The 26,740-nt window shown below is 41.0% G+C and overlaps 6 protein-coding genes across 11 annotated transcripts in view; 4 read left to right on the top strand and 2 right to left on the bottom strand.

Annotated features, from left to right (window-relative positions):
• The window catches only part of LOC115672545 (probable E3 ubiquitin-protein ligase ARI2), a 40,763-nt gene extending 36,128 nt beyond the window's left edge, over positions 1-4,635 (top strand). For 2 of the 6 annotated variants that reach the window (XM_056304804.1, XM_030594353.2), the window contains exons 4-7: positions 618-1,098; positions 1,573-2,121; positions 2,194-2,348; positions 3,759-4,285. In XM_056304804.1, the coding sequence (XP_056160779.1) occupies positions 618-1,098; positions 1,573-2,121; positions 2,194-2,348; positions 3,759-3,892 (1,319 nt within the window). In that variant the 3' untranslated portion in view covers positions 3,893-4,285. Of the gene's footprint in view, positions 1-617; positions 1,099-1,572; positions 2,122-2,193; positions 2,349-3,721; positions 4,286-4,478 lie in introns of those variants that run through there. The other 4 variants (XM_056304802.1, XM_056304803.1, XM_030594354.2 and 1 more) reach the window with 4 other exon arrangements.
• A 654-nt stretch (positions 4,636-5,289) lies between these two features.
• Positions 5,290-8,224, top strand: LOC115672546 (plastid division protein PDV2). Its single transcript, XM_030594357.2, has 2 exons — positions 5,290-5,894; positions 7,492-8,224. Exons 1-2 carry the CDS (start codon positions 5,673-5,675, stop codon positions 8,122-8,124), a joined length of 855 nt encoding a protein of 284 aa, XP_030450217.1. The 5' UTR covers positions 5,290-5,672; the 3' UTR covers positions 8,125-8,224.
• Positions 8,225-8,727: 503 nt separating this feature from the next.
• On the top strand, positions 8,728-10,455 carry LOC115672548 (hemoglobin-2-like). The gene is made up of 6 exons (XM_030594358.2): positions 8,728-9,041; positions 9,141-9,293; positions 9,378-9,501; positions 9,615-9,729; positions 9,852-9,968; positions 10,152-10,455. Exons 1-6 carry the CDS (start codon positions 9,005-9,007, stop codon positions 10,269-10,271), a joined length of 666 nt encoding a protein of 221 aa, XP_030450218.1. The 5' UTR covers positions 8,728-9,004; the 3' UTR covers positions 10,272-10,455.
• Positions 10,456-11,625: 1,170 nt separating this feature from the next.
• LOC115672549 (hemoglobin-2) lies at positions 11,626-12,892 on the top strand. Its single transcript, XM_030594359.2, has 4 exons — positions 11,626-11,933; positions 12,059-12,173; positions 12,432-12,548; positions 12,685-12,892. Exons 1-4 carry the CDS (start codon positions 11,830-11,832, stop codon positions 12,814-12,816), a joined length of 468 nt encoding a protein of 155 aa, XP_030450219.1. The 5' UTR covers positions 11,626-11,829; the 3' UTR covers positions 12,817-12,892.
• Positions 12,893-19,297: 6,405 nt separating this feature from the next.
• LOC115672926 (uncharacterized) lies at positions 19,298-20,006 on the bottom strand. Its single transcript, XM_030594928.2, has one exon. It carries the CDS (start codon positions 19,955-19,957, stop codon positions 19,400-19,402), a length of 558 nt encoding a protein of 185 aa, XP_030450788.1. The 5' UTR covers positions 19,958-20,006; the 3' UTR covers positions 19,298-19,399.
• Positions 20,007-21,081: 1,075 nt separating this feature from the next.
• LOC115672925 (uncharacterized) lies at positions 21,082-22,330 on the bottom strand. The gene has a single exon (XM_030594927.2). It carries the CDS (start codon positions 22,327-22,329, stop codon positions 21,298-21,300), a length of 1,032 nt encoding a protein of 343 aa, XP_030450787.2. The 5' UTR covers position 22,330; the 3' UTR covers positions 21,082-21,297.
• Positions 22,331-26,740: the final 4,410 nt, after the last annotated feature.

The raw sequence follows: 26,740 nt of genomic DNA, 5'->3' as shown, positions 1-26,740 counted from the left end.
TTCTCATCTTCTCTGCCCATAATCAGTTTTTGTGCTTCAGGCATGCAAATGCCAATGTGCACTTGATGCGCGTGTGAAAATCTCAAAGATTGTTTTGCGACTTTAACTAGCTTAAGCTTTAGATGAATTTTTGGTCTCCCTGCATAACACAATAGCTTATCAACTGTCCCATCTGTCTGCTTGTATTAGAACCTTGCGCTAATTGTCATGATGTGATGGTCCTCTGCTATGGAGTCTGAGGTTTGGAGTATCTAGTCATTTGAATGAGATGTTGACTACCCTTGTTATATTATACATAGATGACTCAACCTTGATTGTTTCTGAATTATGTCTGTGTTTGGTTCGGTTTTTCCTTAAATGCAAATAGTATTTGGTAAGGTTTGTAAGTTAAAAGTGCGTTGGGAAGCAACTTTAGTTAAATGCTGTTTGGAAAAAACTACACTCGTAAATGCAATTGCATCTCCCCAAAGTTCTCCAAAAAAATTGCCAAACTTTACTTGTATTTGCTCAATGGCCTTTGGAGCCCCAAAGCCCATTTGCAAAGTCCAACCAAACGCAGCCTATATTTTCGTGTGCTTTTGGATGCACTTAAAAAATGATGGTTGATCTTTTTATAGGTTGGACTGAGCATTTTGTTGTGAAGATAAATGAAGGTCAAAGCAAGCGGATAAGGTGCATGGCACACAAATGCAATGCTATTTGTGATGAAGCCATTGTTAGAGATCTAGTCAGAAGAAGGCATCCTGATCTAGCTGACAAATTCGACCGATTCCTCCTTGAGTCTTACATTGAGGATAATAAAATGGTTAAGTGGTGTCCCAGTACTCCCCATTGCGGGAATGCAATACGCATTGAGGAAGATGAATGCTGTGAGGTAGAATGTTCATGTGGTTTACAGTTTTGTTTCAGTTGCTTATCAGAAGCACATTCACCTTGCTCGTGCTTGATGTGGGAGCTTTGGAGTAAAAAGTGTCGAGATGAATCGGAAACTGTCAATTGGATTACGGTCCACACAAAGCCCTGTCCAAAGTGCCACAAACCAGTGGAGAAAAACGGAGGATGCAATCTAGTGAGCTGTATTTGTGGGCAGGCATTTTGGTGATTACCATCTTCTCTTCTTTTCCATCATTTACATCTTCTTTTGATTCTTTATTTTCCTTGAGAAAAGTCGGTGAATAATCTCTGAATTAATTCCTTTCTATGAAGAACCAATCCTTTATTTTGGCATAAGTCCAGCATAAGCTTTATACCAATAAAAAAAAGGGTCTAGCATAAACATTGTTATATTTGTGATTTTATTCATGGTGCAAACTGGATTTCTTTGAAACCGTGATAATGGCATTCATCTTGTTGAAGAAGATATCTATTTTCTTCTCGTTTACTAATTTATCTTTTTTCCCCATTTAACATTGCATGGATTAAAATTAATCTATTTATTACTGCGGTTTATTTTGTTAAAACATTTCTATCCTTCCAGTATTTCTTCTTCCTGGTTGGTGACCTTACTTAGCCTTTTCATGTGGAATGTGCCCTTCCTGATCTTAAATTTTCATGTAATCCTGCTCAATGCAGTTGGCTGTGTGGTGGTGCTACGGGGCGAGACCATACTTGGTCAAATATTGCCGGTCATAGTTGTGGTCGCTACAAGGAAGACCAAGAGCAAAAGTCCGAGCGTGCAAAGCGGGATCTGTATCGGTACATGCACTATCATAACCGCTACAAGGGTCATTTAGACTCGTTTAAGCTTGAGAACAAACTGAGGGAAACTATTCAAGAGAAAGTATCTGTGTCTGAAGAGAAGGAATCAGCTCTCAGGGATTTCACTTGGGTAACAAACGGGCTCTACAGACTTTTCAGGTCTAGGCGGGTTCTCTTGTTCTCATACCCATTTGCATTCTATATGTTTGGAGAGGAGTTATTTAAGGATGAGATGACACAAGAGCAAAGAGACATAAAACAACACTTATTTGAAGACCAGCAGCAGCAGCTTGAGGCTAATGTGGAGAGACTATCAAAGTTTCTAGAAGAGCCATTCGATGAATATGATGAGAAAAAAGTGATGGATGTAAGGATGCACGTCATCAATCTGTCTGTGGTTACTGATACGCTTTGTAGAAAAATGTGAGTATTGCTATTCAATATTTTTTGTAGCTAACGGTAGATTGGTTTTATTCATTTAGAAGGTTCATACAGGTATGAATGCATTGAAAATGATTTACTGGGCTGTCTCATACTTGGCACCCACAACATAGCTCCTTACAAGTCAAAGGGTATTGAGCGAGCCGCTGCTTTAAATGCAAAAGCTGACGAGTCTGACAAGTGTCTGCCTTTGGACTTCGGTAAAGCTGGTAAGATTGGTTGAATTTTCTTCATCAATTCCAATTGTATCTTTGCACACACATACATATTGGTAAATAACAACCTATGTAACTATCTATGAGCTCCTTTCATTGCTCACTTCTGAGAATGACTATTTTTAGATTCCAAAGACTGTATTTAGTTCAGAGCAAAAGAACTTTTGAATATTTTTGAATATATCAGTCAGTTTTTGTGGGGCATTCATTTTGGGCGTGGGGCATTGGCATTGACAATCATTATATTATTTCAGGCTTTTTACCTTGTTTCATCTAACTGTTTCTCTCGCCTAGCAAAATTTGCTTTATCTTCAGCATTCTCTCCACCAAAGCTTTAAATAGGATAATAACATACATCTGCTCATGTTGAAGCCCTGTTTAATTTCCTTCATTTGGTGGATCCTCATGTGATGCCCTTGTTGATGTCCTTCATCACCGAAATTTTTTTCTGATCAGCATGTTTAGGGTTGGAACAGACATGCCTTTCTTTTTTCTTTTTAATCTTCCTAACTCCCTCCTCTTGTATTTTCTCCTGATCATCCTTTCAGATCTGGTCTGAGAAATTATGCCTTTGGCTTTCCTCTCTTCTTGTGCAGAATATCACGCAAACCTTATGGTTGGTTATATATCCACTTTCCTATTTTTGGTTTTAGTTGAGTATTAGTTCATTCCTCTTTGGCTAAGGATTTTTTGTTTCTATTGCTCTCCATTATCCCCGATGATCTGAGACCTTTCAATGTCATAATTTCTTGCTTTGAGATTGGAACAAGCTAATGAGCTGTTTGGTAGTCTCTCAACCTGTTAGGAATTTTTCCCCTTTGCCCTTTACTCTATCTGATACTTTTGAGAATCTGGCCAATAATTTTGATTTGGTATTAAATGTTCAATTCTGAACTTATGGCTTGACTGATTTTTCATCCTATTTTGCTTGGATTTGTTTTTATGAAATTGAAAGAAAGAGGAAATATAATGTGACATAAAAAATGTGATGCACTACCCTTTACAGACTCAGTGTCATAATTGATTCTCCCACAGGATTGCTAAATTTGCACTTGTGTCTTGCTAGTAGTAGTTTTTTTCTGGTCTTCTTCCATGAGGACCTGGTCTTTATTCATCGGGGTTGTTATACTTCAATAGATTATCTTTCTCATGTTCATCTAGAGCCTGGTTCCTAGTTGTCATCCAGGGTTCTACATGTGATGGTTCTGCCCCCCCTCTCCTTTGTTGATTTTTCTATTTTGGCTGGCTTCTCTACATTGGAGTTGGAAAACTGTTGTTTGCTAAGCTTTATTCTGCTATTTCACCCCTATAGGGGACAGTGTTTTTATCCTTATGATCATGGGTTCATCTTAACCAATGGATTTCAGAATGTAGCATGGCTGATATGTTGAAATTACATACTAGGAGCATCAGAACCTGATCGACCCTCAGGATCTGGGAGTTTGGATGACGGTGGACGCTCATCAAGGAAGCGTGCCAGGAAGGAGGGTTTAGTTGGGGCACTAATCGATCTTAATGTGCCAGCAGGAGGATACTGACCGAAAGTTATGATGGGTGGAATTTGCATATAGTTTGTGCGCGTGAAGGTTGTACAGTCTAGCCTAACTAAACGAGCCTTTTCTCCTCTGACTGGACATCGTCATGGCAGTCTCCAAGTGCAATTTTTTACCTTTTCCTAATCTATTTTTGTCCTTTATTTTCCCAACCTTTCCAGGGAGGGAAGTAGGAATCTGGATTCCTCGTTGCTTTAACTTTATATTTATCTTTACTCCATAAAAACTCCTGTACAGAGTCGAAGCCATTTGGATTTTTATGGGGGTATAGTCTATAGATATGTTAGAGAAGTGCTGCCTGAGGTAGCATTTGTCTTTTTCAGTATTACACATATATACTCATATATGAGATATGATATCCAATATATATTTCAGATATCGTCGTGTATTGGATCGGCTGATTGTGACTTCAGTGGTGAAGGTCCCGATAAGCGAGCTGGCATCGATGTGCTTATTCATTTTGCTGTTTGTGATTATACCCGGTTTTCCACAAGAACCGGCTTTCAAGATCCATACTTCCACATCACCGCAATATATCTTCCCCAACTAGCGCTCTTTTCGTCTTTGACAGATTGATGCGGATAGAAACGACGGTACATTCATTGGTATGCTGTTGAATGATGGCACAAAGATTGGCCTCTGGACCTCAGTATGGGGCTGATGGGCTGTTAAGTGAAGGTGCGAGCATGACGATGAAGGACTGGGTTGTTCTCTTGCCATTTGGAAAATGAAGAGTAGCGAAAATAATGACAGGATACATTCTAGATCTAATGTTTATTAGGGGGCATGATACTTTAGTTGTTACCGCTAGTTTTATAGGCAAATTATGTATACACGGATTAAGATCTAGGCATGACCTTAAAAGTCTTCATTTTGAGTCTTGTTCAGACTTCGAGATCCTCAAAATGTAATCCTCAAAATGTAAAGCAAGAGTATTCTCTCTTTATGTATACACAGATGAAAGAGAGATTAGAGATGTTTTAGTGCTAAACCAGTCGTTTGCATTTGCCATTCCTTTCGATCAAGCACATTGTCAAGAAATTAATCCGACTCCAAAAGATTATTTGTTTAAGAATTCAATGTTCCAACTCACATGTCCCAAAATGAAAACTCCCCCCCTTCCCAAATACTCGGCGGAAACAGTGAAAAAGTTCTGTAGTAACTTCACTCGCTTTTAGGATTGCTTTTAACCTCGTCTGTTACGGCATTAAAAGTGCCGGAGGACTTTAGGGAACTGAAGAGATTAGCTGAGAAACTATGCACTTCACATGATTTGACAGACATATCATTCATCAAATAATTACGTTTGAATGTGAATGTGCCACGATCTCATAACTCTAACCATTGACGTGTCGACAATTTCCCTGGAATGACCTGGTGTAGAAAGTAAATCACAGAATCAGTCCTAGACGAGCACATTGAAATTTCTTCTTCATCGTCTTCCGACCAGAAAAGGGAAAAAGGGAAATGTCTCCACCGTCCGCAGTCGCTGTGTCTGGCTAGCGAGGGAAAAAGCCAAAAGGAATTATCTGCTGAGAAAGCACCAGGATCACTTAAATGCGGGTCCAATTCATCCCGTTTGGCGGTTTTTGCAAAATCTGCCCCCTCTTTGTCAAAATTCCCACCTAAATCAAGAAAACCCTCTCTCTTTTCCTGTTCACGAACCCTAATGATAGCTCGTCCGTTTGACAATTGAGAAACCACCAGACGCACGGACGATCACTTCGAAAGAAAGAAGGGATTTTGAAGGAAGGGCTGAACGGAAATGGAAGAAGAGGGAATTGGGTTGGTGCTGGCGAGGGCCACGGAGCTGAGGTTGAAGATCGGCAACTGCGTCCACAGGGTCACCAACTCCGCTGCGCCACCGCCGGGCGAGAGGCGAGAAGATGGCGAGGTCCACGAGGCGGAGGAAGGAGAAGAAGCAGAGACGCTCTTCAGCATATGCGACGCGCTCGAAGCCCTCGAGTCTCAGCTCTCCTCTCTGCAGGTCACCTCTCTCGAAGCCCCTTTGCTTCGTTTTCTGGTTTTTCCGCCGCAAAATCCTGCCTTTTATTTTCCCCTCAGGAAAAAAGTGCATCTTACTTTCTTTTCCGGGTTTTGTTCTTTTCCCTTGGATTTTGCAAATGCTGGAGCTGTTGTTAGCTGCGCATTTTGGAATGCATCTGTGGGATCATTTTTTCTTTTTTTCCTATTTGCTGTTGTTGTTTGTGTTGTAGGGATTCTACTTTCCTGTTGAGCATAGTGAATCTTGATTGGAGTGTTAGTGGTTTTTGTATGTAACTTGACTGAATGGCATTGTCCTGTATGACTTAAGTGTTGGGTTTTTTTTTTCTCTTTACTGGCTTTTGAAGAATCGGGTCTTATCTTTTCGCGGGATTGGCTTGCTTGAGATGTTTAGAGGCCCTCGCATTTCGCGAGTCATAATCAACAGCTCAGTTGATGAATGTTTTTGCTCTTAGATTCGTCTAAGTTGTTTTCCGAAGGTACTGATGCCATTGCATTGTAGCAGCAACTTGAAATGGTCAGTGTAAAACTCATTTGGGTAGCATTACAGAAAATTTGCGTGAACCAATGAATTCGGATAATCACTTCTATTTGTCGGTTAGTCTAGGAGCTTCTTCGTAGCCTTTAGTGAATACTGGATACTAAATGAACTCTTTTATGTGCAGCAACATTAGAGCATTTTGTTGGCATTTTTTTTCTCATGCAATATGATGAACTTTATACTTTTCCATTGCATATGCAACTAGGTTTTAGATGTTCCATGATTGCACAATTGTATAATTGAACATATAGTCGGGCACGGTTAGTCCTTGATTCTTATGAGACGCATCTAGCCCTGCTAAACGGAGAGAATATTCTGAAATATCTAGCTTCATTTGGCTTGACTCAAAGCCACCTATTTTACTATTTTACTGGCGGCGTACTCTCCTAGACTTCCCTGTCTTCTTCTGCTGGAGACAAGATGGAATGAGAGAGGTCAAGATTTTCAATTTTTTGCCAAAGCTTCTCTTTTATCACTCTATTGCTTTTCATGGTGTTACGTGCATGAGCTATGACAGCCATTCGTGACTAGGTGCAGCAGATGTTTGTAATTTTTTGCCAAAGCTTCTCTTTTATCACTCTATTGCTTTTCATGGTGTTACGTGCATGAGCTATGACAGCCATTCGTGACTAGGTGCAGCAGATGTTTGTAATTTTTAGCCAATGCAATGCAGAACTTGTGTTTGTTCTTTTGTGGTTCACTTAACCATATTTTTGAAATTGTCATGGGATGCAGCTGAGCTTCTTGCTCTTTTTGACCCCTCAGTGGTCTAGTCTGACGAGTGAGATGTCTCAGGGCTTCACTGTGGCGTACTTTTAAAATATCGTCTCATGTTATTCCTCAGTGAAATGAGAGTTGTGGCGTTGGTCTATCAAAATCAACGGGCTTGCTCTTTTAGTTACTACATAGGAACAAGCTTGACCTCCATATTTCCTTCTTCGAGCCATCTTATATGCTTTGGTGTTCATATACGCTAGTGCAACAAATTTATTGAGCTCTGTAATTAACATAACCTAAAAAGATTGATTTCAATGGCCAGGCTATGCAACAAAACCACCGGTATGAGAGGGAAGCTGCCCTTGCTGAGATTGAATACAGCCGCAATATGCTTCTTGATAAGCTCAAGGAGTACAAAGGGGAAGAATTGGAAGTCATTCAAGAGGCCTCTGCTTTTGCTGGAGAAACGGTGGAGCACAACAACGACCTCCTGCTTCCACCATACCCTAGCCGCCCTCCACTTCATCTTTCAAGCTTTTCCCCACGCAAGTCTGTCCGAAATGGGATAATCTCTTCGGATCTCACAAACGAATTTAAGAAGAATATGAATGAGATCGAGAAGAATCAGGGACAAAGCGGGTCAAGAAACCAGGGCCTACGACTGCGTCACTTCATTGGTTCAGCAGCCAAGACGGTGGCTACTCTTGTTGGTATGATATCAATACTGAGCTTGGCTGGTTTTGGTGCTAAGTCTGAGACAAGCAATGGGCCCTTAAAGCATCTGGGTCTGTTTTTTAGACAAGTAGTTAGAAGCAATGAACGAGGTATTCAGTGTCCTCCCGGAAAAGTATTAGTCGTGGAGAATGGGCAACCTAGATGCCTTGTTAAGGAGAGAGTTGAAGTTCCATTCGAGTCTGTTGTTGCAACATCTGATGTAAACTACGGGTGTGGTTAGTTTTGGTTGTCTCGCATCTTCTTGTACATCTTTGTTCTATGTGACACTGAGAAGTCAGGTTGATAAAGGCATGCTGGTGCACGATTTTGTCCGATTTCCATATTATTTGCTTCATCTTGATTCTAGTTGATATGCTATGTGTATGTGCTCTTTTGGCCTGATAATTGATCTGTTATGCAACTCGCAAATTTCTCTTGCTTCCATAAGTCTCTCTCTCTCTGTGCACAAACCCCTTTTGTCCCGTTATGAACCTGAGGTTCAAGTGGTGATCTTTAGTTACCATCAGTATGTAAGGGCCATGTCGTGATACGGGACGATAACAACATATGAAAACTCCAATTATCTGAACTGATGGGTCTATCGGGAATTGTCTATATTGTTTTTATTTGCAATGAGCAGTGTCTGCTCTTTGACGAGGCACGAGCATATATATTACTAAGTAAATATTAATGAAATCATGTTATTCTACAATAAGTCTACAAACACTGTATGATGAATTCAATGGTTTCCCGTCCAACATGGAAAGTGGAAAAAGTTGGGTTTACACGCGGCGCCAGTGAATTAGGTTGGGGAAAAGAAAGCTCATCTGGGTCTGTCGCTTGCAAAAAATAAACAATGCAATTTGGCTCTTCCCAAGCTCGAAAGGGTCGGCTTTTAGCAGTCTCATAAGGGCAGGCGACGTCTTCAGTTTCTCTAAGAGAACCCAACTGGTGAAGATACATTCAGCCTCAGCTAGAGAGGAGCTGTCTCCCTTACAAGGTTCCAAGTTAAAACAAAAGTGAAAACAGAACCACTGCTTCTCAATATAAACAATTGACAATCAGCGAACCTTCGGTTCAGTTCTTAGTCTCTCTAATCAACAGATCAGCAACCAAAAACCATGAATCTCATGAACATCAAGACTCACGTCTCTAATGGTGTGGTCTCCTTAGCTGTCTTCTTTTTCTGCTTCCATCTTGATTATTTCTCATGCATACCTCTCCCTTTGTTGAAGCGAATTACTTTTCATGCTGTAGGAACTGAAGTTCATGCCTTTGCTCGTGGGACTATTTCAATGCCCAAATCTGGGTCAGGACTCGGGCATCAGGGTCAGTCCAACGAGCTGTCATGGGTCAAAAGAGATGGATCGTTGGGCAGGCTCAGATGTAGAAATTTGCAGCCTCTTAGAGGTAAGGAAAACGAAGTCTTCATCTTCTATGCAGATGTCATTTTATATTCCCGGTCTCTAAAAATTATATCTTTTCCTGTAAAAGGTGTGGAGAGGATTAAAAAGTTGGAAGTTAGAGCCTTCACAGAAGAACAGGAAGCTCTTGTCCTCAAGTCATGGAATTCAATGAAAAAGAATGCTGCTGAGCTGGGTCTCAAATTCTTCCTCAGGTGATGACCACAGACAACGCTTCCTTTCTTTAGTACCTCACAAATATGCAAGCAAAGCTGTATTTAAATTAGGATCAACCATAATGTGGTTTGTTTTCACATGAATTGAGCAGAGTCTTTGAGATTGCACCATCAGCCAAGAAGCTATTTAACTTCCTGAGAGATTCAGATGTTCCTGTGGAGCAAAACCCAAAGCTCAAGGCCCATGCCATGACTGTATTTGTCATGGTCAGAGTTCACTTTTTTACCCACTGATCATTTTGTTAGGGATAATCCCGAATTTAATTGCTCCTTTCCGCTATCGTTCAAGGTTAAGTTATTCTGATATCTTCATTCATGCTGTTCGACAGACTTGTGAATCGGCAGTACAACTTCGTAAAGCCGGAAAAGCTACTGTGAGAGAGTCCACTTTAAAAGATTTAGGTGCTACTCATTTCCAATATAACGTGGCGGACGAACATTTCGAGGCAAGATTCTAATCATTTGTATCTGCCTTGTATAGTTTTAATTTGATGAAGGTGCTAATTTGAAGTATCCTCAAGGCAAAAAGGGGTCTTGTCAAATCCAGTGAACTCAAAGATAAAAGATTGATTCTTTATCATTCACGCACTCGCGGGGCAACGTTTAATATGGTGGTTTGTATTTTGCAGGTTGTGAAGTTCGCATTGTTGGAAACCATCAAAGAGGCGATGCCGGAGATGTGGTCGCCCGAGATGAAGAGTGCATGGGGAGAAGCTTACGATCAGTTGGCAGCCGCGATCAAGAGCTAAATGAAACCTCAGATTTCCACCTGATATTTCTCCACCACACACACACTATGAGAGAGAGAGAGTTCTACTAAAACTTGTGGAGATGTGAAAGTAATGTATGCAGTTGTCCTCAATGATCCTGCATAATGCTGTATGTCTTTCTTCTGATTATACAGTTTCGTCAATGACGAGAATTTGTGTCGCACTTGTGGCCACCTGAATTCTTACTAGTTTGTGCTATAGGTGGCAAATTTCATGGTTCTAATGAAGATGATATGACTTGATTAAATGAACCGAATGAATAGCAGCAAGAGACTAGGAACGACACCCTGTGCCCACAACATTGGAAGAAAAATGATGACAGATGCACCGATCCTCCAAAGTTGATCTTTGCGGTAGAAAAATTCAATTTTGAAAGCAGATTCGTGAATTCGGATGGCTCACAGTCGATCCAATCAGTCATATAACTTTAAGTGCTTGCAGAGAAGAAGACAGATCATGGGGAAAGCGAATGTTGCTTCTACTGAGGGCATGGCGGCTGTCTTAATATTTTATGCTTAATTATTGGACCCCAATCTTCTAATTAATTAAACCAGAAACTAAAGAAACCATCATCTAAAGTATCTGGATCGTCTTAAACTCTCAGTAGCTTAAAAAACAATAAAGTCTACCGATCCATAGGTGTTGTGATATATTTTAGTATAAAGATGTAAAAGAATGTGAAATTAGAAAAAAAGATGGTTTGTATATGTATGGAGAAGACATGGCACTCCTGTCCGAGTCTTTGCCTCTTGGTACAGGGCCCTACGCGAGCTCAAGTGGTTAGCAAAGTCCTTTTTAAACCCTGATTGACCCGAGTTAGATGCAGCGATTGAGGTCATGCTCCTCTAAGTTGTAAGACTCACGAGATCTCGAATTCGATGATTATTTGACTCAATTTCTTAGAATACTGTCATGACAGAAAAAATGTGCATCGAGAATTTTCTAATCCTTTGTGAATATGCCTTTGGTTCGATTGAAGATAAACCTTAATTTGGTGCATGAAAACGAAGCGTACCACGCTGCATACCACACGGCCACGGCATGGAAAATTGATTCCCAAATTAATTTTGCTCTTCTAGGTTTGAGTCAATTTGCCCATACTCATACATTGACTCTGTCTATTTTAAGGGAGACATAATTAAAAAAATAAAAGGAAAGGGACCTTCTTTATCAGCCAAGATGTCAACCAAGGCCCATCACTTGGTCAAAAACCTTAAAACTGTGTTCCTTTGGGCAGCGGACGGCCCCTGGTTTTCTTCCATGTGATGGCTCATCACCCGTGCCAAATCAAACATTATCAGCAAAAGGATTGAATCGAAGTACACAAGTTGAACTGAACATGGCTTCTCAGTGCCATGAAGAGCCATGAAGGGCTACTCTCCATCTTCATGGCCTCACCCTATATATACGTGCACTCCATTTCAAGATTGCTTCGAGAACCCAAACCATCTCAAATCCAACCTCTTAATTAGCGGTACCACTTGCTCAGTTTTTCAAAAACCCACTTTCGATAGGAAAAAGGAAGTAATAGAACCAAATGGAAGGAAGAGTTTTCACAGAAGAGCAGGAAACCTTGGTGGTGAAGTCATGGAGTGCGATGAAGAAGAATTCTGCAGAACTGGGCCTCAAATTGTTCTTGAAGTAAGTAATCTTTGTGTGTCTATGGGCGACAAATTCGAACCATTTGTAAATTGTTCAACAAATGTTCATTTTTATTGTGTGTTCTGAATGGAGAGCAAGAAAATGATTGGGTACTGAATGTGCAGGATCTTTGAGATTGCCCCATCAGCCCGGAAGATGTTTCCATTCCTGAGGGACTCGAATGTTCCACTTGAACAGAATCCTAAGCTCAAGACCCATGCCATGTCTGTTTTCGTCATGGTAAAAGCAAAGTCCCCCTCAGTTTCATCATTCTCATGACTATATTGCTAGATCAGAGTCATCAGACCGTTTTCTGTAGATGAGCTACGAGTTGGGCCAAGCCCACCATCGAGTTGCTCAGGCCCTTTGTCTGTGATTTGAAATTGATATTAGTTTGATCTTTTGTGTTCATTACTTCCATCAAATGCCTCGTCCAATTTTACTCCCATTGCTCTTCTCTTGATCAATCAACTCCCTTTGGCACTCTTTTGTTTTTAGACCTGTGAATCAGCGGCGCAGCTCCGGAAAGCGGGCAAAGTCACAGTGCGAGAGTCGAGCCTGAAGAAATTGGGTTCTGTCCACCATAAGAGCGGCGTGGTCGACGAACATTTTGAGGTACAATAATGGAAACGCATGCTTATGATTAACCCTTTTCTTGTTTCAGTTTTTGGAAGCTTCTTCAAATTTGCATTGAGTGCTGTTAGTAACTTGTGAAAAGAAATTGTGACCGTGTATGTAAAAATTGGGACAGGTGACGAAATATGCACTGGTGGAGACCATAAAAGAAGCGGTTCCAGAGATGTGGTGCCCAGAAATGAAGAGTGCTTGGGGGGAAGCTTATGACCAGCTTGTTGCTGCTATCAAATCTGAAATGAAGCCTTAAACTTTTTATTGCTCCTTTGTAAAATCTGAAAGCAAAATAAGTATCAATAAAGAAAATAATGCCGTGGTTTGCATTATATGGTTCTGTCCATTTCTATTTTTTTTATACATAAGTTGCTTTCATAGCACAGTATAATGAGGGAAGAACACCAGAATCAACAAGAAGAGCTGTGCTTGGACATCACAATAAAAAAAACAAGCAACTGATGATCAGTGCTCCAAGTCATACATATTGTCTTATCTGATAGATGGTCCCAACACAGATTCCTTTCCCTCGAGAAGCATAGCCATGTCGATTCTCACAGAGTAAAGAACATAATGTGAAACTCTGTCCGCACAAGGAGCAGAACCATTGCAAATAACCTCATTTCTTTCCCTCCAAAGCTGGTAGGTTGATCCAATCCAGGCTAATTTCAAAAGAGTTTTGGCAAATGCCCTGCCTTTCAAGCGATGAATTACCCAATCGAATTCAACTTGCCATCCTCCAATGGGCATTCGTACACCACTTACGTTCAAAAGTTTGCCCCAAACCTCCTTAGAGAAAGAACAGTAAAAAAAAATGAGTGTTGCCTAGCTTCCAAAGAAGAACCACCCAACACACAAGAAGTATGGACAGCCCTCCACTAACGCAATCTATCAAGAGTCAGCAATCTATTGAGGATGGCCATCAAAGTTCTGAGGGCAAATTTAGGCAAAGTTGGGTTTAACCCACGCCAATCTGTGCCAAGGAACCTTCTGCCTCCTTTCTCTGACTAACTTCCCATCCTCAGCATTAGTAAAAGCGCTTGAGCTAGAGCCAGTAAAGATAACTCTATGTGTTGACGCGCCTAAATTTTGGCACATCATTTAGTGATTAATTGCATAGAAAATTAGGGATTAAATTTTAACCCCTAAATAAAAATATCAAAATCACATAGCATATAATTTAGGATCATGTAGTTTAATTGCATTTAATATCGGACCGGCGGCAGTAAGTAAGTTGAAAATCCATTGCATAAATCAAGCTCGAGTACCGAACAAAACTCGTCTCGCTCGGAAGAGGGGGGTCGAAAATCACAAGTCTAAAAGGCCTTGGTTGTCTTAATTTGAGCTTAAATCAGCCCATCAAGCTTAATTAGAGAAAAACCCAAATTAATTCGGCCCATTTGGAATTAAATAAAAATTAAAGGATAAAAGCCTAAGCTTAAGCCCATTAGGACTAGGAAGCCTGACTAATTAACTTAGGGTTGCGATATAAATATGTGATTATACCTCTTAATCAGGAAAGTTCTCGTAATTCCCAAATCAGAATTTTTTTTGGAGAGAGAGAGATTGACGGCGGAAAAAGAAGAGAAGTTCTCTTCTCCCGCCGTGTTTCCTCCTGTGCTTGGCAACCATCCATCATCGCCGCGCCAATACTTCCATCTTTCCAGGGAAATGGCCATCGAAGACCCACTGCCAAAGCAATAAAATCTAGTCAACACTAGACATGGTCAAGCGCACACAGAAATTCACAAAGTGAGAGCAAGTGCAGGAAAAAGTCAAAAGTTGGAGTTTTCTTCAGTGTTGCGTTGTCTACCACTCACACCAACGCCATCACTTGGGTCTTGCTGCTTCTTGTGCTCCAAATCAGCGGCATCTTACGCTCCAAAACTCCAATTCAGTCAGTGCCATTGCGATTCAGTGTTCCAGCGATTCTTTCAGCAAAATCAGTAAATAGGCAGGCTCCAGTCCTTGCCCTGCGTCGCTCGATCCAATTTCTCCGGTGTTTGCTTCTTGTTCAACCAAGTCGACGGTCCAGCACAAGGGTAGCCGCACGTCGGACAAATCCAGGCGACATCGCAGTAGCCTCCACTCCAGATCAGTGTGTTCCTTGGCTCGGCAAACCACCCCAGCGAGTTCATAGCAAGCTCGACTCAACAATTCTTTTCATCGTCTCCCTGCCATACCATAGCCGATCCATTATCAAGCTGAGGTTTGCCAAGCATCCCAAGTTGTGATCGAGAATCACGACGACCAGCTTTGCTGTCGCTACCGCCGCCGGTCCGCCGTCGGTCATCCCGATCCGCAATCCAAATCCGCGAGTTCAAATTTGGAAATATCCCGAAATTAGGTAAGAACGTTATCCGATACTTTCGGAATATTTGGTTTCCTAGTTTTTCGATATTTCAAATATTTTGGTGAATATTCTGTGGATTGCTAGAAATTTTTAGGATAATGTTTTCTTTATCTACAATGTTCTAGAATGTCCAAAATTAGGAATTTTTCCTAATTTTGCAACGTATCTGGACGACTATCCGATCTTATCCCTAAGGTACGATACGCGGCTATACGGAAAATCGTTATCTTATCCATAATCACTTGGATACGATAATAGATTATATTCGCTTTCCAAATTCAAACAATCAACTTTCCGTCGATATCTATAACCCCATAGATATGACCGTTAGTTTGATTTCTTTTCCTAATCCAAATTTGATAAGAAGAATCTTACGGATTGCATGGATTGTTTGAGTGCGGTTGTTATCTTTGTTTGATTGTTTTTTTTTAAATAAAGAAAATCCAAAAATATGTTAGTTAGGATTTAAATTAGAGGTTTTGCATGTTTAGGAAATCCTAAATGTATCTAGAAGATGGGATAATTATTTAATTTAAATTAGGATTTAAGATAATTTATTTCCTAGTTTAAATTAGGTATTATTCTAATCTTAATAGATTATTTAGGTTATTTTAAGATTCCGAATTTCCATGAAAATCCCAAAAAGAATGAGTTGCTTTAGGATAGATTAGGATAGACTGCATTCTTAATTTGAGTAACTTTTAATTTCGAATTTTAATAAAAAATATCAAAAAAAGAAGTTGTTAGATTGCATGTTAATTTAGACATTTTTTTTAATTTCGAATTTCATTGGAAAAATACCAAAAATAAATCATTTGTCCGTCATTAGAATTAGGTCACGTCGTCGCATGACATATAGTTCGCATGCTAGGTTGCATTAATCGCATGTCATTTTTTGCACGTCATTGCATATAGGTTAGTTTGCATTTTAATAAAGCGCAAACCCTAAAGAACACCTTGAGTGCCTTGCTTTGTTAATTAGAAATCATAATAGGATTGTCTGTATGATTTTCTACTAACAATGCAGATGCTTGCGTTGCTCTAAGGTACGTCATTCTCCTAATCTTGCAATTTATTTATTGCTTTCTTGGGTGTTAAATTGGTGGTTTGCGCACTCGCATGAACACCTCACATGTTAGTGATTAGGTAATAAAATAGATCCAGACTGTTTGCATAAATATTTTTTTTTTGAAAAGAAAAGGTACCGAAAGGACGTTAGGCTAGATCTAGCGTAACCAAGTCCCCGAGCTTAGAATCTCTGATTCGTAGAAATAAAACATATCTCCCTATATTTTATTTAGGTTTTTAATCGACCTACCACAAATAGATTAGTAGCAACTTCAAGCATGAAAAATTTTGCATGTTAAAAACTTAAACCCTAAGTTGCGAATTGATAGGGCTTGGGAGGGCTCGAGTTAGGCTTAGTCTTAATAATTCATTAGCCTGAGAAATTTAGGTCGCGACAAGAGCAATGGCTGAAAGTTATGACAAAGGACAACCTTAATATCAACTAAAGAACCAGACCTAGCAGCAGGCCACGTCCACTCCTCTCCACATGACACCTTAGCATGCAGAGGCAAGGAAGAATCATTAGATAACCCTTGGAGGATAAACTTCAGATAAAACACCAAAAGATGCCCGTCATCATGCCATACTGTAAGTGTTTTCCCCATCTCCAATCAAGTGCTCAACATAAGGTTTTAAAAGAGGTCTGGCTTTGAGAATCCTTCTCCAAGCATAAGTGCAGTCGTGTTTAGGCATTATTGCCAGATAAAGACCCCTTTAAGAAGATAACATTTAGTCCAAGCTACCCACATGGATCCAGACATCAACAGCAATCTCCATAGATTCTCTAATAATACAGGCTAAATTCCAAGAGCCAAGTCTTCTAATAAGTCCCAAACCACCTTCACTTTTAGGTAGACAGATATCTTCTCATGCAAATCTTGCACCTTTAGCTGATTCAGGTTTTACCTTTCCACACAAAAAATGAAAAATACACTTGCTCCCGATTACCTCGATTACTTTCTTGGGCAATATGAAAAATTGGCACCAGTAGTTGATCTGGCTGTAATTAACAGACCGAATCAACTGGAATCCCCCTGCATTCGTGAGATGCCGCATTGATCAAGATGATGTTTCATCCTAGACATCAAAGCCCAGCCAAGATACCTAACTAGAAATTGTAACACCCCGGGGTCCGCCAGTGTACACATATTATCCGCTTTGGGCCCCACTGGGCCCTCATGATTTTGTTCCTCAGGGCTTTGCCCAGAAAACGCGTATATACAGATAGAGAACACCGAACCCCGAACCTTATAAACCAGTCCAGGACTCCCCCTCACGACGGCCCAGGCGACGGTGCGCGGGGAGGAGGGATGGCGATGCGTCTGCGCCTCGGTCCTTTGATGTGCGCAAGGAAGGAGGGAAGCCTCTCTTGTCCCACATCGCCTAGGAGGGAGTCCTGGACTGATTGATAAGGCTTAGGCTTCTCTACTCTGTGTAACGTGTTTTAAAGCCGTAAGGGCTAATGGGCCCAAAGCGGATAATATTACACAGTGATAGTCCCCCAGGTTCTTACAAGTGGTATAAGAACCGACTCTCGATCGCGTGTGGGGTCACAGCGAGGGTGGTCCTCGGACGTGCGTAAGGAAGGGAAGAGCCTATCTTGTCCCACATCGTCCCCACATCGTCTAAGGGGGAGTCATATACTGGCTTATAAGGTTCGGGGTTCTATCTGTACATATACGTTTTCTGGGGAAAATTCCATTTTGGTACCTCAAGTGGAAGCGTTTTCTTAATTTGGTACCCAAAGTGGACATGGTGTCAAATAAGGGCCTGAAGTGCCCAATTAGTCTCAAATAAGGACCCGAAGTGCCCAAAAAGTCTCAAATAAGTGCCTGGGTCGCCGGCAGGCCAAATGAACAAAACCGTGAGAGCCCAGTAGGGCCCAAAGCGAATAAAATGTGTATAGCGGCGGACCCCAGGGTGTTACAGAAATCGCTCATAGTAGTCAATTCATTCAAATAATCCTAAAAATAGCCAGCCAAAAATAGCTCAGTCTTTTGAGGATTAAGTTTCAAACCCGATGACGGGGAAATACCCATGATCACCACGTTGCAAATGCGTACAGCCTTTTAGTTTTGGTTCTAACCATTTGTTCCAAAAGTTTAAGTCATTGAGAAATAATCTCCACTATTTTTAGCATTCTACCAATGAAAAATTCATAAATGGGTAATTGGAGAGTGAGGAATCGAAGTCAGATATCTCTATCTTTGATACCATGTATTAGAGTGGATCGTGTAATTCATATTGATTTTCTGACATAGAGGCCTTTTTCACGATTGGGAACCAATTCTTAGAAATTAATGTTGTTGTAATGAAGAACTTCAGAGCAAAGGACCTGACATTCCACGTGACAATATTAAGAATAGTTGCTTGAAATAAAGAATATTCGCCAATAATTCCATACCATATCTACTTAATGAACAAGTAAATTGATTGATTCATGAGTAAATACATATAGGCAACAGTGACAAGAGCATTGGAATTATCATCCGTGCCACTATCAGTCCCCCTTCCTCCACGTCGTCTCGTGTGAATGTGAAGTGGAACTCTAGTGAGCAAAGACAAAAGCATCGTGGTCAGTTTTACCTAGTTTAAGGTTTCATCGCACGGCTCACGTTTCTTGAAGGCTTCCTTTCTCTTTCGCTCTTTTTGGCTGTTAGCTCTTAATAATTATGATGTAAAAGCGTCGGTCTTCGAGATGTTACTTTGGAGTAATCAATAAGTTCAACAATGCTATATTAGAAAAATAAAGAAAAAAAAAAGGTTTGACGATGCTTCGTCCTCTCTCTTCGTCTACCCATTCCTTATCTTAACCATTGCGTTCGTACCTTCACATGTCAATAGTTTACTGCTAACTCTTCATTTCTTCTTCTGCTTAACCTTCTCATTCTCTTCGGTTCATCCTTGATCAAGCTCGGATTTCAGACACTATCACAAGAACCGTACTATATTGAAAATCTAGTCGGGATTAATAACGAAAAAGGGTCTTTCAAGAAGTAGTTTTGGACACAAAACTCACGAAGGCCATCCCCTTTTACCGTCCATTTTCGATGAAATTTGAGATTGTAAAGTAACACCATTTGGAATGTCGTATTAAAGCAAAAATCAACCGATGCAAGCTCGAAATGTTATGTTATAATTAAGTCGCTTCCAAAGAAATCGTATAGTTATTGAATCTCTTGTCCACTCTTAGCTGATTCTTTTCTCTTTGCCAGTTAGAATTGAGTTGGACAAAACTAATTTACGAGGAAAATGAGAGAACACTAGCAGCTACCAATGCACGTTAAGTTACGCTCCTTAGGTATTGCATTGCATGGCCCAAAAAGGATAATGCTTAGGTTTTGCCATATGTACCCCAAAGTTACAACTATACTGCAGTCAAGACTTTGGCCCAAAATGAGAAGTGCTATCGAAATTATTAGTCTTCCTCCACGATGATACTTAGCTTTGCCTTGAAACCGCGTCCACGACGTCCGCTGTGACTACCGCTTCTCCCTCTTCTCTCCACCGGCAATCTTCTGTCGCCGGCACCTCTGCCAACACGAGAAATTCTATTGCGATGTGTCGTTCTCACATCTCTCGTGCTCGCGAGCACCACCGGCTCGACCACTGTTTCCCTATCACACCCGCATCTGCGTGCGCTATACACCCGCTTCGCTTGATCTTTACTCATCTTCAAAGCTGAGTCTGCTTTCACGGCCAAATCCGCCATCTCAGCTGGCCGGAGCGGGCTACCCAGCCAGCTCATCGGCAGCACGAAGTAGAGCTGCCCCGGCAGGAGATCCTCCTCGGAGCTGACGGCCACGACGACATCGTCGAAGTCCATGTCGTCCGAGTCGCATATGAAGCACGCGGGGTTCTTCTGGAGCACGTGCGATGCCTTCACCGGGTACGAGAACTCCTGAAGCCGACCGTCGTGGAGGATGAGCTTCACGGTGGCCACGGACGTCGACTCGCTGGAGCTGCAAATCCCCATGTTTTCTAGGGTTGCGGTGAAATGTTAGAGAAGAAACGTCGTGCGCTTCTTGACATTGTCAGTCGGATAACGATGTAATTTGTTTGTTTTCATTGTCGTTAGTTATGTATTTTAACACCTTTCCTTGGACGCCACATTGGATTGCTCGCCTTCGTGTGTCATTACATAGTCCAGAAAAAAATGATCGTATATTATTATCATTCTTCTAAACAAGGATTGATATAAACTAAGCTATTCATAGTGCAGAATACTTTGAAGAGTTTATACAAATTTGAGTGCGGATCGGCATGGATATCATGATTTCTTTGGACATATATGATTAGCTTGGTCTACTAGAATGAGTCTACGGACAATATCTATTTTCTATATCCTCGAGTGAAAATAGTGAATCTCGATCGAGGTCGAGAAGTTGTGCACTCGGCCCCCATGGTTGCAAGGCTCTCCCCTTGACGTTGTCGAGCAACTTTGCACGTAAGGTTAGTGATCATCAAGGTCAGCCATGAGAACTAGAAAAACTATCAAAAAAAGGTAAACATGGAACTTATGCATACAAGACTAATATAATAAATGAGAATGCAAATTAATGTGAAGGTTCCTTCAAAGTCTGGCTATCAATGCATATGCATGCCACGCCAAGCCAACTATATGGAATAAATCCAAAGAAGGATTCTTCCATTCATTACAACACATTAAGATATGCAATATCTTCACGCCATGCAAACCATTTCTTCTGTCACTTCCTACGATTAAGACATATAATGTCAACTTGCGATCAACTACAAGTATCGTGACATGACAGTTAGTGGATCTTTCTTTTCTTGCTTTTGGACCAAAACCGTAGTAAGAGAAACAAATTTCTTCTTTTTTTCGTCCAAACGATAAGATAATATCTTGCTACATGGTGAAAAACATGTGATAATTTAACATATAAACTTTTATCATGAGCAGCTCCCTTTCATAAGTTTTAAATAAATCATACCATGCTACAAATGTTAGAGGTTTGAGAAAAAGTAATTAGATTCGGCCACCGCACCTTACTCAAGTTGGACCGGGTTCGTTCACTCTTTTTTTTCTTTTACGAAGTTTTTCCATTTAAGTATTTCGAGAATGCCTAGAATAAAACCTTTGGAGAAAACATGAATGGATAAACTAAAGCATGGTGAACAGGGTCTATTCACAATAGAGCAGGAGTACGGACACTTGGATTATAATAACCTAATAAAGACCATATCGTCATGCATGCACGCACCATCTAAACACCACCCAGGTCTTGGATTGCATTATTCATCATGTCCTTACGAGCAAATTTCACCATCCACTCCCGATTGACACGTCGCCGGTCATGCTTGAGACATAAGCGAGCCGATAACACCGGCAATAAGGGCTGTCGGGTCGCCTAACACCGCGGATATCACGAATTGGAGGGCCAAACCGGCCATCTCGTAACACTTCTTCTTCTTGCTCTTGCTCCTGTTATGTGGTGTCTGGAGCGTGTCCTTCAAGCTGGGGATTCTAGTCGGAAGCCCTCTCCTGGAACCGCCGCCGCCGCCTTTCCCAAGCCCGACATATATATCATGCCAACTCTCCACCAACATCTCCCTCACACAAGCCACATGCAAATTGTACCTCTTGCAGCTGGACCTGTAGCTCCAGCTCCTCCCTTTCTTCCCACACCTATGGCAAGGCGCACTCACCTTCCTATACAAGTAGAGCTTCACATCCCCATCGTCCAGCACCATTGGCAGCTTCGCGCAGCATGGGTGGAGGTCGAACCCGCAGGTGCGGCAGTGGTAGACGAAGCCCGCCACGTCCTTCCTGCACGCGTCGCAGCAGCGGGGCCCATCCTCCGTCGGCGGCCTCGACATGAACTGGAAGGAGCACTTGGGGTAGAAGAGATGCGACACGGTTGCAGACGGGATGGCACAGTGCGAGTGGAGGTCGAAGTTGCACGTGGGGCAACTGTAGTGCGAGCCGATGCCGATCTCCTTGCACCCGTCACACTTGAACGGGAACTCGGTGTACTCGAACGTCAGGGTGTGCTGGGGGTGGCTGAAGTGGGAGATTTCATGGTACTTCATGGTAGAAATTTGGTCTCTAGCAATGCAGGAAGAACCCTCGAAATGGGTACTTATAGCGGTTGCTTTGAGACGAGAACTGTTGGTTTGCTGGTCATGGAAAGACCAAGGTTGATCAGGGATCTTAAAGGAGGTTAATCTCTCTTCACTTTGGCTTGCTGTTGAAGGAAGGGAGGGAATTGTGCTTTTGGGGGATAGTGGTGATGGTTGTAAATTGAGTGTACACAAGAGAACAAGTTGCGTCAAGAAGGGAAAGTGCAGACACAAGGCATAAATTTTTTGCGTCGTGTCCCACATGAAGAATTGGAACTTTCACTTTGCATAATCAATCAGCTTCTGTCATCTGATGCATATATAATACAAAAAACATGTCGAGATGTTTCCAAAATGAGACAAAATGCTGTAGCGGGACTATGCTCAGTATTGTTTGCTTGAACTAAAAATATTGACGATAACAATAATTTAGCCTAGATGCGATAAGATAGCATTATTTCTTCGAAACCCATGATCAATCAAAATCAATTTTTTAAAGCCGTAAAGTTATAGCGCGCAGGAACATGGAAAAAGCTTTAGAATTATTGCGTAAATTTATTCCCCTGAGCATATTAAACTTTAGAACTTAGTGCTCGTTATTCAGGCATTTTTTCTCGAGGATCAATGCTTAATCAAGGTAACTTTCAGGCGAATAAGAATCTAGCATGGTAATATTCTCGGTTTAATAGTCACCGATCTTCAACAGAATAAGAAGAAAATTAAATGTTGTAATGTGCTATATGCAGCAATCAATCGTTGTTTAATATGGCCTGAGCGACTAAGGTATATGGAATCATATCGATAAGCTAAGAAGATGCTATGGCCTTCATAGTCAGAGAATATTTTTGCCTTTCAAAGATTATAATTACTCGATCTAAGAAAAAACATAACCTAGAAGCGACGGCGAATGGTCCTCAATTCACGTATATATAGATAAAAGGTCCCCTCCGATTCTAATATTATCCTCTTTGAGTTAAATAACATATATTTACATATGGTTGAGATATTATATGTCGTCATATATTCACACGTCAGATAAATTTACTTTTGGAATTTTTCCAAGGATTGGACCCAAAAAGAAATTCTCAAAGGAAAAAGAAAATCAAGGACTTTACTTTGAGTGCACAATTATTATTATTATTATTTTGCCTTTCTACAATATAGTGGAAAAAGATCATCAATATCTAGGAAGTGTGCATGGCGGCTTATTATCATTTTTTTTAAGTTTTTTCCCGTTGAGCATGGTTTAATTAATTAATTTCTCATATCCAATATCGAAAACTTCCGCACAAAAATCACCTTCTTCTTTTTCTTTACAAGGCTCAGAATGTAATTAACATGCTCTCTTGGACTTGTATCTTAAGCGTACATGTTTGCTTTTTGTCATATGCTTTAACCTCTCTTGATGCAACCAAATTCTAAAATGCTTTGACAAGGAAGAGAAAGAAACCCAAAATACTTCAACTAGCAACCACTCAATCTCAATCTCAATCTCAATCCACAGGACAGAACATATTCCAATTCCCAACCCCCTCACATACCTAATTTCGTGGGCTCAAAATAATATCCACCATATATAATATAAAGTTTTATTACTAGCATTTTAGGGCACTTTCATTAGTGTGTTATCCACACGTTTCTTTCTTATGACCCATGGTGTGGGAATCTCCTCATTTCATCTGGGTTCTTTTTTTCCAATTGATGCAGCTTCTTATGGTACCAACTTGGCATTGAATCACGTATAGGAATCGATTCACATTCAATCCGGGTAACAAAGTTCCTAGCTTGATTGAACATTAAGGTCATTAAAGTTGCTTATTAACCTTAGGAAGCATCATATGCCATGCGCATTTTCATCAATAATTCAAGATGCTGTTCTTGCATTTGTTTTTCCTTTCTCTTTTATGTTCCCTAGCTAGAGTTCAGTGGTTGTCATTAGAAAAGAAGAGGGGTGACTGTTCAATGTTTTAAAAGAGATGGAGAGGCATCAATACCATTCAGTCAACCAACAATGCTTTGTACTTATCTCTCTCTTTTTTCTCTTTATTGGCTTTTTAGGAACCCATGAAACATCTGAAATGTTCCTGCTTAGCTGAGTGAACACGACTCCTAATTCTCCACTTTCCTCTATCTTGGAATAATTGTATTGTACTTGCAATATTGGAAAAGAGATTGTACAATGAATAGTATATTTGCTTTTTTCTTTTGCGATAATAGCACAAATGGTTCCTAAATTTTAGTCTAATGTATAGTGTCATCTCTAAACTTTTAATTTGTGTAACGTGATCCCTCAATTTTGACCCAATATGCAACGTCGTATCTAAACTTCTAATTTGTTTAATATGGTCCTTGAACTACGTCATCTCTAAACTTTTAATTTATTCAATGTGGTCCCTGAACTGTTGGTAAATATTTAATGTAGTTCACAAACTATATAAAAATATTTAAAAGTTCAGGGACCATATTGAATATATTAGAAGTTTAGGGACAACATGTTCATGGACCACATTGAATATTGGACCAAAATTCAGATATTATATTGAACAAATTAAAAGTTCAAAGAAGACATTGAACATTGGACCAAAATTCAGAGATCACATTAGACAATTAAAAATTTAGAGACGACATTGCACATTAGATCAAACTTCAGGATCCATTTGTGTTTGCGGTAGAGTAGACTGTTAGTGTTGAAATGGGTTCGTGATCAATTCCTCTAATCCATCTTTTGCACTTGTGATGCATCGTTCTGATATGTATGCACTCGGGAACTGAACAAATATGGCTTGGTTTTGATAGGGAACAAGATGAAAAAGTGGCTAAATCAGCCTTGCCTTTATCTTTAGATCTCAAGTCCTTGGGAACTTTGCGTCCATTGAGGTGAAAGAATTTCTTCTGATGTGATTGGTACTAATGTTTGCTACTTTAATATCTCTCTCTCTCTCTCTCTCTCTCTCTCTCTCTCTCTCTCTCTCTCTCTCTCTCTCTCTATATGCTTTCCACCTTAAACTAATTCTACCGAAATGTTACATGAAAAGCCTATTTTCGTCATCGTTGACACCTATTTTTAATTTGCCCAAAATTAAGTACACAAAATTTAGGAGTTAATTTTCTTTAATTCCTAAAATAAAAAAATATTTCTATTTCAATGCATTGCATATAAAAATTAGGCACATTTTACATTAATAGGGCCTATTAGAGTTTTAAAAAAAATTTCAAAAAAAAATTTCAAAAAAAAAAACGAGTCGGGCTGGGTCGGGGTCGAGCTGACCCGGCCCTTTTCTTTTTTCCTTTCCTTCCCCGCACGGGCCCCGTTGTTCACCCTCTGAACATCGGATTGATCCCTTTGTTCACCCTCTAAACATCGGATTGACCCCGTTGTTCACCCTCTGAACATCGGATTGACCCCTTTGTTCACCCTCTGAACATCGGATTGACCCCGTTGTTCACCCTCTGAACATCGGATTGATCCCTTTGTTCACCCTCTGAACATTGGATTGACCCATTTATTCACCCTTTGAAAATCGAATTGACCTCTTTTTTCACCCTTTGAACATTGGATTGACCCCTTTGTTCACCCTCCTGAGCACAGGACTAACCCCCTTTGTTCACATCAAGTCTTTTCAGGTACCCCCTATGATGCAGGTACTTTGGTAAAGCAAAATCCAATCAAGGCGACCGAAGAAAGGCTCGGGTCCAAGACAAACCGTTTCCCCGTCAAGGCGACCGAAGACAGGTTCGAGTCCTCGACACACAATATCAACTATTTGGAATTACTCTACCCTTCGGCAAGGTAAGTAGCCCCAGGTATGTTTTTATTTGCTTTAGCATGCATCATCTTATATCACATCATAAAAATGAGACTCACGGTCTCGCCAAAAATAGCATTCATTGAGCATACATGGGCCAACTTTAGGTGTCATTTTTATCTTTGAATGTAACCTCTACGAGCGCAACCTCTGCGAGCTCACCTTCAAAGAGGGGCAGCTGTTGACACCTATTTTTAATTTGCCCAAAATTAAGTACATAAAATTTAGGAGTTAATTTTCTTTAATTCCTAAAATAAAAAAATATTTCTATTTAAATGCATTGCATATAGAAATTAGGCACATTTTGCATTAATAGGGCCTATTAGAGTTTTAAAAAAAAATTTCAAAATTTTTTTTCAAAAAAACAAAACCGAGTCGGGCCGGGTCGGGGTCGGGCCGACCCGGCCGTTTTCTTTTTTCCTTTCCTTCCGCGCATGGGCCCTGGCCCACTCTTCTTCCTTTTCTTTTTTCCCCTCCGCGGGCCCGGGCCCATTTCTTTTTTTTCCTTCTCCTTTCCCCCCCGTGCGGCTGGGCCTGGCCCGGCCCAGCCCTCCTCCTTCCTTCTTCCCCCCGTTGCTCTCGCTGCCCTGTTCTCCCCTGTGCCCGACGGCAGCGTGACGCACGGTGGCGCAGCTCCTCGGCGTCGCTATCCGGCCAGAGCAGGGCCGGATGAGCACGCCGACGGGACTGGCATTAATTGCCAGTCTCGTCCTCCCCGTTTTCCTGGCTTCCCCTTATCTCCTCCTCCCTCTCGGCTTCCTGTTCCTCCCTGCCCGTCTCAGACCTGCTCCGCCCCTGCTCTGCACGGGCCTATAATGGCCACGAAAGTCGTGGGATGGCGTAGGCCGGTGCAGACCGTCGTCACGTCG

The sequence above is a fragment of the Syzygium oleosum genome, unplaced genomic scaffold (assembly GCF_021117445.2).
Source record: "Syzygium oleosum isolate NSW1041296 unplaced genomic scaffold, Sole_v2.1 Sole_v2.33, whole genome shotgun sequence".
Classification (NCBI taxonomy): domain Eukaryota; kingdom Viridiplantae; phylum Streptophyta; class Magnoliopsida; order Myrtales; family Myrtaceae; genus Syzygium; species Syzygium oleosum.
The sequence above is the reverse complement of the archived record's forward strand: the minus strand, read 5'-3'. Positions and strand labels throughout refer to the sequence as shown.